Raw genomic sequence first — 14674 nt, 5'->3', positions numbered from 1 at the left:
TGATCCAAAGACATTTCAAGAGGCCATGCGGTCTCAAGATGTAATATTTTGGAAAGAAGCAATTGATGATGAAATGACATCAATTCTTGAAAATAACACTTACGTGTTGACTGATTTGCCTCCATGTACTAAACCACTTGGTTTCAAATATATTTTCAAAAATAAAATGAAGGACTATTGACAAGTTCAAAGCCCGATTAGTCATTCAAGGTTTTAGATAAAAACTCGATGTTGACTATTTTGATACGTATGCTCCGGTTGCATGTATTTCTACAATTAGATTGTTGATTGCCTTGGCAATTATCCACAATATGGTTATTTATCAAATAAATGTGAAAACAGCCTTTTTGAAAGGTGAAATTGACGAGGAAGTTTACATGAAGCAACCAAAAGGTTTCATTATGCCCAGTAAAGGGTATATGGTTTGTAAACTTGTCAAATCTTTGTATGTGCTGAAACAAGCACCTAAACAACAAAATCAAATGTTTGATGATGTTATTTTGTCCTCTGTTTCAAGATTAACCAATGTGACAAATGTGTTTATAGTAGATTTGATGATGCTACTAGTGCTGGAGTGACCATTTGCTTATATGTAGATGACATGCTGATTTTCGGCACCGACCAAAATCAAGTAAATGAAACAAAGAAATTGTTATCATCTATGTTTTCCATGAAAGATTTGGGAGAGGCTGATATAATTATTGGAATAAGAATTTGAAGGATGAACAAAGGCTTGGTAATGACTCAAAGTCATTATATTGAGAAAATTCTCAAGCGATTTAATTTTACCGATTGTTCTCCTATGAGCACTCCTATGGATCCAAGTGTGAAATTAATGGACAACAAAGGAACTCTTATTTGACAATTGGAATACTCTAAATCCATTGGTAGTTTGATGTGTTCGATGACAAGTACCAAATATGATATTGCTTTTGTTGTAAGAAAATTGAGCAGGTACACTAAAAATCCTAATGCTCAACATTAGCAAATAGTGAATAGAGTGTTTAAGTATCTCAAAGGAACCATGGATTATGGATTGAGTTACTTGGGGTATCCTTTGGTTTTGTAAGAACATTCGGATGCAATTTGGATAACCAACTTGGAGGATCATTCCTCAACGAATGGTTGGCTATTCTTGCTTGGGGGATGTGCCGTATCCTGGGCTTACAAGAAGCAAAATTGCATTACAAACTCAACAATGGAATATGAGTTTGTTGTGTTACATTCTGTTGGTAAAAAGCTAAATGGATAAGGAACTTAGTCTATGATATTCCTTTGTGGTCTAAACCGATAGCACCTATTTCTATCCGTTGTGATAACGTCGCCTCTTTGGGAAAAGACTATACTCAAGTGTGTAATGACAAGTGTCGACACTTAGGTGTACGACATAGTATGGTTAGAGAACTAATCATCACTTGTGTAATTTCGGTTGTTTTTGTGACATCACAACATAATTTGGCAGGTCATTTGACTAGGAATTTTTCAAGAGACTTAGTGCACAAGTCTGTGATTGCGATGATATTAAAGTCCATTTAAAATCTGTAATGGTGCGACACCTAATTCCCTTCTAATACGACATTAGGAGTTGAATTCAATGTGGAAAGCTCATACTTATAGATTGGAACACATGAAGTTTAACTTCTTAATAATTCTTTTAATTAAATGTATGTGCAGATACATGGAAAGGAATTACCTATGTGATTGTGAAGTGTATCCGCGTTTCAAGAGGTTGTGGACTTGGCCTTGATACGATCATGAGAAGATTAGGACACACTGCTTAATAATAATGTCAAGTTGTATTATGCTATAGATTTCAATAAAGAAGTATGTATTTTACTTTCTGGTATTCAAATTGGTTGATGGGTTCAATTCTTAAAACACCCTGATTCTTCGAATATTTGTAAGAGTATGGTACTAAGTGGAAGTTTAATCGTTGCGACATTTTCATTTATGTACTAATTTGGTTTTGTTTTGATAATGTTATGTTTGTTCAAAACTTACACTAAAATGAGGGAGGATTGTTTGTGATTTTAGTGACACCGTGACATTTTGTGTAATTGAAACTTACATGTGAGCTAAAGAGTTTCGTAATTTGTACTTTAATATATGTTTGGGTATGTGCGGTGTGCACGTATGTATAAGATCGAATTAGAAGCCGGTTCGACGACAAGTCGGGGGTCCGGGGGCAATGCCCCTAGGTTCGGGGTTTCCAAAGGGGCAACGCCCCTTCGGTGGGGTCTAGGGGCAGCGCCCCTAGTGGGGCCCAAGGGGCAAAGCCCCTTGCTGGGGCCCCGCTACTTTGAGAGCGGTTATGGTAAAACTAAGTAAGATCTTCAGTTTTAAAAACCATTGATTTCCTCATTAATTACGAATTCCCTTGGTTTGTTTCCAAAGAAACCCATGCCAGCCAACCCTAAAAACGAAACCCTACATCTTGTTTTCTATATAAACGGATCTCGTGTTTAAAGAGAATAGATCACATCTTAACTCTCGTTTTTCTTCATACAAACTCAAAATTCTCTAGCAATTTGGCTTACTTTGCTGTGGCTAGATTTGTAAGTAGGGATGAGCATATGGACCGGGGAACCGGCCGGAACCGGAATCCGATGGAATCGGTCGGGCCGGGACCATGACGTTATTTTTGTGGATTTTTGGAACCGAGAACCGTTAGGAACCGGAATCGGAACCGGTAGAACCGACAAAAACCGGTAGAACCGAGAAAAACCGGAACCGTATGATGCTATTTTTCGAGGATCGGTTCCAACATTTAAAGACACGACAAGAACCGGTAGAACCGCCGGGCCGGTTTGGTTCTTGATTTTGGCCGAAGCCGGTTCCCGGGTCGGGTCCGGTTCGGGCCGTTTTGGTCCTTTTGCTCATCCCTATATGTAAGTGTCACATTGAGATTATCGTAGGCTGAATTTCTTGTAACCTAGACATATGAAAATATTTACACGATTCAAAGGGTATTCAGATTTCCACTATAAACGCTATCCACTTGTCTAACAAAAAACACCTAAAGATATAACAGAGACAGCAATTAAGATAAAGAGTACATGCATCAAAATAAGATTACAAAATTATTCCACAGCACCAGAGAGCTACATGAAAAAAAGAATAAAAGACGAATGTGTCATTTAACGATCTAATCATTATGTTTATAAACTTATTTTAAACTAACGATCATATTTAATAAAATATAATAACATTAAAGTATATTAAAATGAGTGATTATAATCATGTGGTTGTCCCAACAGGAACATTTTCCTTAAATCACTTATTCGAACATACATTAATGTTTTGCATTATATTTTAACACATATGATGATTAATTTACCATAAATTTACAAATATAAATAATTAAAATTAAATTCATTCTAGAAAAAAAATACATATTGTGGATCATATACAGGAGGAGTAGGAGGAAAATTGAGAGAACTCTGCTTGGCTATACTGTGTTTTTTGGTTGGTATTTTGTGCTATTCCACGTTTAGCTCTTGGCTGACAGGAAGAAATCCCACTCTTTTCTGCAAAACCAAACATTTATATAATTAATTTAATATATTTATATATTATATTATTACTATTTTCAGAGCTAAGTTTCGACCTTTATATGCAAACAATATTATAAGATGACGAAAGTTATGTCCATTACTTAATTTGTCACCCAATAACAAAGGTCTAAGTTGTGCCTAGTTTTAAACTCATTTGTACGTTAATTTTTAATTATTAATTTTATATTTCTTGTATATAAAATTTAAATTCAAAGTTAAGTAAAAACATAGATGAAATATAGGAAATTGTCAAATTAAGAAGAAATTAAACATGTGAAATATTATTATAATTAGTTTTGACAAAATAAAAAAGTAATAGCAAGGAAACCGTTGACAGAACACCAAATAAGGCCATGTTACTACAAGACACTTTCTCCTTTAGTCACCCAACAAATCTACGACTTTACACCAGCCAACGATGTTTATGTCAATTTCTATAGAAAAAAATACATATATATTATTCATAATTATTATGTAATATAATAAATATAAACTTTGTAAACCAAATAAACAATATCATGACTTTTTAACATCCAAAAAACTAATCAATTGTGTGAACACTACTTGATAGCCTATATACCTCTACGACTCTATCCACTCTATCCACATTTTGTTATATTTGGTGTTAACTTGTGTTGTACATGAATAAATTAAGCATTAATTAAATGAAAACTATACGTGCATTCTTTTATAATATGAAGTTAAAAAGCAGTCAAAACAAAGAACACGGCATGAAAGGTGGGTCAAAGGGTGTTTAGAGGGAGATTTGAGAACAAATGTTTAAAACCACATGCAATTTACTAGAAAAAGAATTCAATACATTTTGTCAAACGTACGTTAGTACGTAGTTTTTTCAATCATTATATGTGAATTCAGATGTTTTGACTTCGTATAAGATATAAACGTATTTTTTTTTTTTTTATAAAAAAAAGTAACAAATATATGAAACATCAACTTGTTTTTATACTCTAGTTATAATCTCATGGATCTCCTTAAACAATGGCCAATTATTGCGAAAGTAAACAATACATCAATATATTTGAATGTCAATTTGTGTGGTTTTCTTATTAATACATTTTCGGTATTTTTGTTTAATAAAAAGTATGCAAGAGAAACTCAAAATATCGAGTTGATGACTTTTATTTTTAATTTATTAATGACTTCAATTTGTATATAGAAATATTTAATGAATAATTGTAACTTCGTGAATAAAGATAAAGATGAACGTACCCCACGGCCTTTGGAAGCATCCTCTTTCCATTGCACCCGCCGTTTATCCGTCGGTTCCTCGCCACCACCACCACCACCTCCGCCGCCATTTTTCTCCATGCAAAGTCTCATGATCTTCTCCGCCGCCTCACCACCATCTTTGCTCTCTCTCATCAACCTCTCTACCTCCGCCTTTGGCAACCTCAACTTCACCCTCAAAGGCTCGACACCACCTCCACCACCACCGCCGCCATTCTCCACCATAATGCTCGGCGCCTTCATAAACGATAAATCCGACGCCGACCTCCGACCCAACATTAGGCTTTCCAGCCGGTCCTTGGCGCTCATATTTATCCCCGACCGGACTCTTCTGGCCGATTTATCTTCAGGAAACTTTGGCAATTCAACCAAGAAGTAAAGCCTCTTAGCCTTTAGATCTTGTTGAGGCTCCAACGGCTTAGCCCGGACTCCGTAATGCTTCACCATCTCCGAATCCAACAACACGAGACCCGGGTGGCTCTTCATGACATCGCCGGCGTTCACCGGTGTCTTCAACTTAATCGTTTCGCCGTTCATTTTCATGATCTTTGTAGTTTTCTTTCTTGCTCCTAAGCTGTTTCCCATTTTTAAAGTTTAGTTTTATTTTTGAAAAAAAAAGTTTTTCTTTTGAGGGAAATGAGATTTTGGATTACGGGATCTTGTCTTCTTTTTAAACCCACAAAAAGAACACAAAGCGTAATGCAAGGTGTGGGAGGAAATGGAGCAATATATAGTTGTTTAGTTCTTTGTAAGGGTCAAATAAAGACTAATGAGTGCAAAATGTTCATCTTTTATATATATATATATATATATATATATATATATATATATATATATATATATATATATATATATATATATAAAATAGATCAGGAATGAAATATAAAGTTAATATAGAAGGTATAGTAAATACAATAGCATCAAAATCCATATATATATATATATATATATATATATATATATATATATATATATATATATATATATATATATATATATGTATGTGTGTGTGGTGGTAGGGAAAATAGTAAGATGCTCTTTCGGTGAAAATTAGTTATAGATGCATAATTTTGTGTAATATTTCAACTCCCAATCATCAATTCCACTTCATATACTTTAATTCATCTCAAGTCAGAATATATAGTATTTTGATGCACTTTTCAATACTGAATAAGATATTTACTATAAAATTAAATATATATATATATATATATATATATATATATATATATATATATATATATATATATATATATATATATATATATATATATATAAAATGGGTAAAAACATAAAAAGGATACACCGTGGTATATATATATATATATATTTTTTCTATTCCAAATACAATAAAAGTGACCTCATTAATGACATTTAATTCTCTTTTTTTGGAGTTTCTATAGCATTTTTAATTACGTACGAGACACGTGCTTTTAAATTGAAAACCTCTTTATGATATGAACATTACATTACCCATTATTAGTTCACAGTTCCATCGTCCATGTAATAATGTAATGAATTAGGGGCCTTAATTATAAAACTTAATTTTGCTACCATTAACATCTTAAAAGGACAATGGAAACCTAAACGAAATCTTAATTATAAAACTTAATTTTGCTATTAATGACGTCGTGCGTGATAGATGGGGAGAGAGACGTTAATCACGGTGTGAATTTGAAAAATATGTAATAGATTCTATATTTCTATTCATCACATATCTACTCTTTGACTATATATTTTAGTGTTCCCATGTTCATGGTAGTTATAACTTATATATATACCATAAAATATAGCACTAGACCTGACGGAGTCATAGCGGGAAGAAGAGGCGGGAGCCTTCCCGCATGACGGAACACCGCACCGTCGCTGTGGGAGGCGGAGCTGCGGGAAAGGGAGGGGAAGATACCCCGCGTTCTTTCTTCCTCTATCATTGGCCGGTTTCTTTTTTTTATTTTTATTTTTATTTTTTTGTGAAATAGCCGTTGATTAACTAAAGGGTATATGCATTTAAACCCATTTTGTTTTGTTTTTTTTTACCTTTTTAAACACCTATAAATACCCAATTATTACTTTCAACCAACAGTCAAACAAACCCTCTATTCTCTTTATTTTCTTCTAAAAAAAAATGAATCTCAACAATCAAACCCCAACTTCCGATCAAAGGAAAAAAGTCATAGTTCGAGTTTAAACATCCCTACTCGAAACACTTTTGTTATCGATTCATCACCACAACAAGTTTATTGTAACGTCCGTAGATCAGAGCTAGTCAATTTAGAGACGATAAACATCAAAAGTAACTTTTTGATAAAATATTATTTAGAATAAATAATCTTAACTAAGTTGTAGTGGTCGTGACAAGGGTTCCGGATATATGAAGAATGACGAAATCCGAGTTATAACGAAGAAGTTATGACATGTCGAAGTTTCGCGACAGAACCGGCACGACACTGCGTGACGTAAATTATGAATTTACGATAGAGCAATATTTAGCCTTAGTGATCTAAGCGAAAGTCGTAGAATACGTTACACCAAGAGCGTGCATAAAAAGAACGTCTAAATCTGACTCCGTATGAGGAAGTTATGATTTTTCGAAGTTTCGACTTAGAGTTATGCAGTCCAAAGTTCGAATATGAGATCGAGTGATTTCTAGCCGAAACAATCTAAACGAGAATCGAAGATCTCGTTGATAGTAGTCCAGCGGTGAAAAGACAGACGAAAACGGACGTCAGAAGAAGGAGTTGTGAATTCCTAATGAAGTTTTCCTATCTCGGCCTACTAAAAATAAATATAATAAAAATTAAAGTCAAAATCAGCCAACGACATCTAAACGAGAGTTGTAGAGCATAATCTCACATATGCGTGGATATAAAAAAACGTCGAAAATGGAGCTCGTATGCGAAAGTTATGAATTTCTGAAGTTCTGGGCGCGAACCCCAACATTGTGTCAGAGTTCACGACGTGAACTCAATATTTATGACTTCTGGAGCCTGACAAACGAAAGTTGCGATGACGCACCTGATGACTACTGAACTCACGACGTGAATATTTGAGATTCACGACGTGAATCCAGAAAAATGGCCTATAAATAGAAATCGAAGGGCAGCCGGCCATAGTTGCTAATTCCTTCACTCTCTCACTCCGGATACCCTATCTAGCCCTCTTAAAGTACCCCCGAAGCCCCGGTATCATCCAGACACCCGAAGCGAGTCCCGAAGCCCCGAAGATCCCGAGAGAAAGAGTTTTCGAGCCGAAACTCTGCCCGTGAGAATTCGGGTTTCTGAGAAAACATTTCGGTTTCACCGAAGAATTACTACTCGAAGAGTCGTAGTGCTGTCCGAGCATCGTCTAATCAAGTGAGTGTAGTTACTTTCTTCTACCGCATAGATATGAAGTATTTGCTATGAAATACGTGTTATGTGTTTATACGTTGTTTGTTTACTTGAGATGGACGTTGAATGAATGTTTTATACAGGTTTTTAAATGATTTAAACTATATATGTAATTTATATCTACAAATATGTTGGGTAGACCATGGGTAGATGAAATAGTTGGTGTGTGATGAACGATTAGTTTGAGGATGAGACGAAAGATGATATAGATCATGATATGAGGGTGACAGATGAAAAATAAGTGAAACCTTTACCCAAACGATGACCCCCGTCATTCATCAGAGTAGGGATCACAACCACGGACTATTTTAGACAGTCCTGTGAAAGACTAGCAAGCTCGCAACTTGTAGGTGTTGTGGACTTGATGTTCACCGGTGTACTCTAAAAACTCTGGTAGCTATAGATTTAGTGCCTTATAATAATACGATGGTAGCTATGGATTTAGTATAGTGTAGATGAACCTTGGTAGCTATGGATTTAGTACTGTATAGATGAACCTTGGTAGCTATGGATTTAGTACTGTATAGACGAACCTTGGCAACTATGGATTTAGTGTTTGTTATAGGAACCTCGGGTAGCAATGGACTTTGTGCCAATTTCTTAGGTCAGTCCTTAGGAACGAATGAATAAAGGATAGCCGATTCTTATGGTAAATCCTTAAGAAATAAAGAAGATAATGAGGATGGGTAATTGGCTTGATTGTTTGATTATTGAATATAATAATTATATTATTTTGGGTTGAAAACCCTATATGCTCACCAGGCTCCCAAACCTAACCCACTCAGTTTTCTTTGTATCACAGGTAGTGGCACAAGAGCATAAGTTAGTTGACATGACAAGAAATTATGGATTATAGATTAGTAGTTATAAATAACTGTTGTAAGGTCGATTTTATACTGTTTATGTTTATGGTCTGTATCAGAACATGACATCCCGAGATTTTGTTATTTAATGAAAACATATTTCTTTAAAGAAATACTTTGATAAATTCTTATCACATTTTGTTTTGGGAACAAATTCCACAACAGTTTTCTTTAAACGATTACTCTGATTTTAAAACAAAACATAAACAAATCGGTCTTTTCTGGTCGTGAAAATTGGGGATGTCACATTTATCGCCCCAACTCAATGCTCCCATTCAACCCCCCTACAATTTCAATACCAAAATGTTGGCCAATATTACCCAATCCAAGTTCCAAATGTTACGCTGCAAATGTTGGAAATTATTGGTCCGATGTCATTGAGGAAGTCAGGAAACCATTCAAATGGCACGATTGTTGGAAATTATTGGTCCGATGTCCTAGGTGGAAAAAATACGAGCAAGACTTTATTTTTGGAGTCCAACAATCAAAGCGAACAAAAACGAGCTCTAGTGGTTACACAACCTCCTCCGATGCTCGGGTCGGTCTAGATTTAAATCAGGATGACGAACTCGGGCTAGAAGAAATTGTCCGCCCAATGGGTAGAGACAAAGTGAAGAGAAAGGGAAAAGGGACTTCTTCGGGTGCATCTGATTTTAGCATGGACGTTGATGAAATGCGGAAAATAATAGCGTCGTTTGATCGATATAATCTTAATTTTTCCGAAGGTTTGGCTCTCGACAAAGAAAAAGAAGAAACAAGGAAAAATGAGCGGGCGGAAAGACAAGAAATGGAGGATATGAAGTTTTTTGATGGAAAACACCGATCATTTCTCGGGACCGGCTTTCGAACTCGTGATGAAGAAGAGGGGAAAAATTATGAAAAAATATTTTTCGTAGGTCGTTGTTGGTTTGTTTGATTCTTAGTTTGTGTGTGTGTGTGTTTTTTTTGATGTTCTAGTTTTTTAAATTTTAGGTTTATTGTATTTTTTTTTATTAATGAAATGCATTTTCTTTTTAATTAAATTTTTTGGTTATTTTTAATCTAAAAATTATAAATCATAAAAACCAATTAATTTTATTTAAAAAAAATAGTGAGGGAAGCCCTTCGTACCCATCCCTTGGGTTTTAGGTGAGAGAAAGAAAAGTGGAGGAAATGATGGTATGACCCACAAAAAGTAAGAGAAACATCTCTTCCATACCCTCCTAGGAAAGCTTTTTAAAAAAAATCAATCCTTTCCTACCACTTTAAAAAAAATTGGTTTTTTTTTTTTGAAAACCAAAACCACACCACACTTTACCTATAAGCTTGTCTTCGTCTGATAACAGTCAGACTTAAGTGATTCTTTAAAATACATAATGATTCTTTAAAAAATATATGTACATTTGAATGTTTAAATATTATATCTACTCTAAGAATTTTTTTTTGTCACTTGTCACACTCTCATTCAATTTGTCAAATGTTATTTTTTGGTTATTTTGAATTAATTTTTTCTTTTCAAATGTCATTTTATAAGTTTTTTTTTATTTTATTAAATTCCATATAATATTTTAATATAATAATTACAATAAATGTAGTAATAAATGCATATCAATTTTATTAATTAATTTCACAATTCCCAAAACTAAAGCCCATTAGTTTATTTTGTTTATTTATTTAAATTATTTGTTTAAATTTAAAAGATAACAAATATTTCCATTATAATAATTCATTTTTTTTATTTTCTTATAAATTCAAAATTCTCAAATATTTTGACATGTATATTTAACTTTTTTTTTTTAAATTAACTCATGTAATACATGAGTCTCACAACTAGTATTATGTATATATTTAAGGGCGGACGCAAAAATTGATAGTAGGTGTGACACAATTTATTTTTATGGTCAAATGTAACATAGTGACACATGTTTTTATGTAGTTATACAATTTTTTTTAAGTAGTGACACAATAAGTAAAACAAAATTGAAACTTTTTCCACATGAATAGCACGTGTTGTCGGTGCCGCACCTGACACCCACTAAGAACCATCGTTGATGCATATTTCATTTTATTAGACAAATATATATATATATATATATATATATATATATATATGTGTGTGTGTGTGTGTGTGTGTGTGTGTGTGTTTGTTTGCGAGATTTTTGACTTGTGAATGGCCTAAAAGGGATATCTAGAGTTTTTTTTTGATGGTATTGGTTTTGAATATATTTATCTGGAAAAAAGTTATTAGTTTTTCAAAATAAGTCACCTCTCTCTCTCTCTCTCTCTTTATATATATATATATATATATATATATATATATATATATATATATATATATTAGCTTATAACCCGTGAGAACCACGGTTATAAAATTAATTAAATTTTTAGAATAAAAATTAAAATTATTAATCAAATATTTTAAATAAATTATTACTTAAGAGATATTTTTTTAGTTATATAAAATTATAATAGTTGATTTAAAATAATACGTGAAGTTATATTACCTTATAATCTGTCTTGATTTTATGTTATTTTTTAATCTAATGTTATTATTTTAATATAATTAAATTGAAAAAATTTAAAATTTAAAGTAGATAATCAATTATTAATTTAATGTAATTAGAATGAGAAATTTAAAATGGATAATTAATAGGTTGACAAGTGGCATGATAAGAGACATATAATATTAAAGATGAGTTCTAATATTATGACACTTGTCAATAGGAGAATAAACTTATTCGTTTATTAGAAACTAGTTTATAACACGTGAAAAACCACGGTTATAAATTAATTAAACTTTTATATTAGAAAAACAAAATTATTAATCAATTATTTTAAATAAATTATTATTTAAGAGATATTTTTTTTAATTATATAAAATTATAATCGTTGATTTAAATAAATACGTGAAGTTATATCATATTATAATCTATATTAATTTTATTTTTAGATCTAATGTTATTAATTTAATATAATTAAAGTGAAAACATTTAAAATTTAATGTAATTAGGGTGGGAATTTTAAATTTTGAAATTTGAAATGGATAATTAATATGTTGACAAGTGGCATGATAAGGGACATATAATTTTAATGAGAAGTTCTAATATAATGCCACTTGTCAATAGGAGATTTACCCTATTCATTTATTAGAATAGAGAAGATTAGAATAGGGAGAGGATATATATATATATATATATATATATATATATATATATATATATATATATTGTAACATCCAAAAATACAACCCAAAAAGTTTTGTTTTAATAATAAAAATTCACATCATCGATGACATACCAACAAAACGGTGGAACGAGTATCCCAATAGATCATAACAAATGTAACATAACAACTGTATCAAAACATATCATAGTTTATAATGAGAACTCCCAGGATAAGAAAACTGAAGTTGTGGTGTGTGCGATGCTATCAACCCGAGCTTAGTGAGCTCCCCCAAACTACTGCATACCATACAATAACATATAAACACATATTGGGCCCCGCCCACTGCATCGGGCCTCGCCCGACATCAAACCGAAGTCCGGAATAACTTGGGCCCCGCCCGGCATCAGACCGAAGTCCGGAATAAACTGGATATAGCATATCATGAACATATAGCATAATCACATACTGTATTGGGCTTGCCCGACATGCTACACATAACAAAACATGCATGAATCACGAAGACATCAAGCATACATACTACTGCATCGGACCAAGGTCCGGAACTACTGCTAACTAAACGGGCTGGTATTGTGGTCGTAGACCCGTTCCTACTGGAAGGAAACTCACCTCGTTACTCTAACTGCTGAGATGCTAAATCCGAAGCTGGATGACTGCTGCTCCGGAATTCCCCGGCTACAATTTCCATGAACACTAAATCAAATACCAATAACTGAACTGAGGCTATAATGACCATTTTACCCCTGATCAAAGTCAAAGTCCTTAGTTAAGGTCAACAGTCCATGTTGTCCTTAACTCACCGAGTTCCTCGAAACTCCTTCCCACTCGCCGAGTCACCGGGGTGACTCGCCGAGTTCTTACGATTTTCGATCGAAACCTTAAGGCTACTCGTCGGGTTTCCTTCTAGCAACACGAACAGATACACACGCAATCATAGCTTGGGGAAAACTCATCCGACTCGCCGAGTTGGTCTTCCACTCGTCGAGTGTTATAGTAATCTTCATCGGACTCGCCGAGTTGCTCATCCTACTCGTCGAGTCCACGGCTATCTCCATATGACTCGCCGAGTCAACCTTGCGACTTGCCAAGTCCATGCAGTCCTTTCTCTATACAGACCTGTTTTGAGCCATGCAGCGGCTCCAATTCATAGATCCAAGTTTCTAGGGCATGCTTTTCACGTAAAGTTGCAAACTTTACGTGCATGCATAACTATAAAGGCTCTAAATGCCTATTGTAAGTTCTTCATGGAGCTTCAAGCTCAAGAGGGACCTAAATCATGACCAAGACTGCAACTTTATGCTTCTAGAATCCAAGGAGGGTCCAGATCTGAAGTTACAACTTCATATCTAGCCCATAGCTCATCTTATCAACTTAACATTTCATAAAAGAAACCCTAGAACTCAACCAATAGAAGAGATCTACAAAGAATTGTCGATTTGGTACCTCTTGAAGATGATAACCGAGATAAGTGTTGATTCCGACACTCTATTTGCTCCAATAATCTCCTTCTCCTCCAAGCATTCTCCCTCCAAAGATCCTCTTTCAAGCTTCAATACACAAAGGGGCACACACACACACACGGATTAGGGTCTCACAAAACTCTCTAGCACTATAAAGAGGCCCAAAGTAGGCTGAGGTTCCTTTAAATAGGGTGCAAAACCCTGAGATTTAGGGTTTCATCTGCCAGCTCCTACTCGCCGAGTCCCAAAACGGACTCGTCGAGTCCCAAAACGGACTCGTCGAGTAGGTCACTTATCCCGCGATCCTACCCCGATGCTACTCGATGAGTAGGGAAACCAACTCGTGGAGTAGGCCTTAACCCAAGAATTCTTATTTAAACCATACCTGAGGATTGGGGAGTTACAACTCTCCCCCACTTAAGTTAGACTTCGTCCTCGAAGTCTGCTGCTGCTGAAACTGAAAACAGCTCTGGATAATGCTCCCTCGTCTCTTCTTCGGTCTCCCACGTCCACTCGGAACCCTTCTGGTGCTGCCATTGCACCTTCACTAACTGAACCACCTTGTTCCTCAAGGTCTTCGTCTTCTGATCCAAGATCGCAACTGGTCTCTCAATATAATTTAGGCCGCTATCAACCTGAATATCCTCCAAGGGCACAATTGCTGACTCTTCCACCAAGCACTTCCTCAACTAAGAAACATGGAAGGTGCTTTGGATCTGGCTAAGCTCCGTTGGAAGATCCAGCTGATAAGAAACCTGACCCACCCGGTCCAAAACCCTGAAAAGACCAATGAACCTGGGGCCCAACTTGCCCCTCTTCTGGAATCTAATAACACCCTTCCAGGGTGATACCTTTAGGAGGACCATATCGCCCACCTGGAACTCCAAGTCCGAACGCCTCCTGTCGGCATAACTCTTCTGTCTACTCTGCGCAGTCTGCAGTCTACCGCGAACCTGCTGGATCAACTCTGTGGTCTTGAGCACCACTTCGGTGGTCCC

At 34.8% G+C, this 14674-nt stretch overlaps 1 protein-coding gene across 1 annotated transcript; it reads right to left on the bottom strand.

Annotated features, from left to right (window-relative positions):
- Positions 1–3040: 3040 nt before the first annotated feature.
- Positions 3041–5540, bottom strand: LOC145070598 (uncharacterized protein At1g66480-like). Its single transcript, XM_079017544.1, has 2 exons — positions 4785–5540; positions 3041–3527 (listed from the first exon to the last, which is right to left on the bottom strand). Exons 1-2 carry the CDS (start codon positions 5385–5387, stop codon positions 3480–3482), a joined length of 651 nt encoding a protein of 216 aa, XP_078873670.1. The 5' UTR covers positions 5388–5540; the 3' UTR covers positions 3041–3479.
- Positions 5541–14674: the final 9134 nt, after the last annotated feature.

This window comes from Lactuca serriola, chromosome 8 (assembly GCF_051521515.1).
Source record: "Lactuca serriola cultivar US96UC23 chromosome 8, Lser_US96UC23_V15, whole genome shotgun sequence".
Classification (NCBI taxonomy): Eukaryota; Viridiplantae; Streptophyta; class Magnoliopsida; order Asterales; family Asteraceae; genus Lactuca; species Lactuca serriola.
The sequence above is the reverse complement of the archived record's forward strand: the minus strand, read 5'-3'. Positions and strand labels throughout refer to the sequence as shown.

Bases quoted from the DNA above. Each gene is read 5' to 3' on its own strand.
- LOC145070598 (XM_079017544.1), bottom strand. From the start codon at position 5,387: ATGGGAAACAGCTTAGGAGCAAGAAAGAAAACTACAAAGATCATGAAA. The intron at 3,528-4,784 runs GTACGTTCATCT...TTGGTTTTGCAG, and splicing joins ATGCTTCCAAAGGCCGTGGG to AAAAGAGTGGGATTTCTTCC.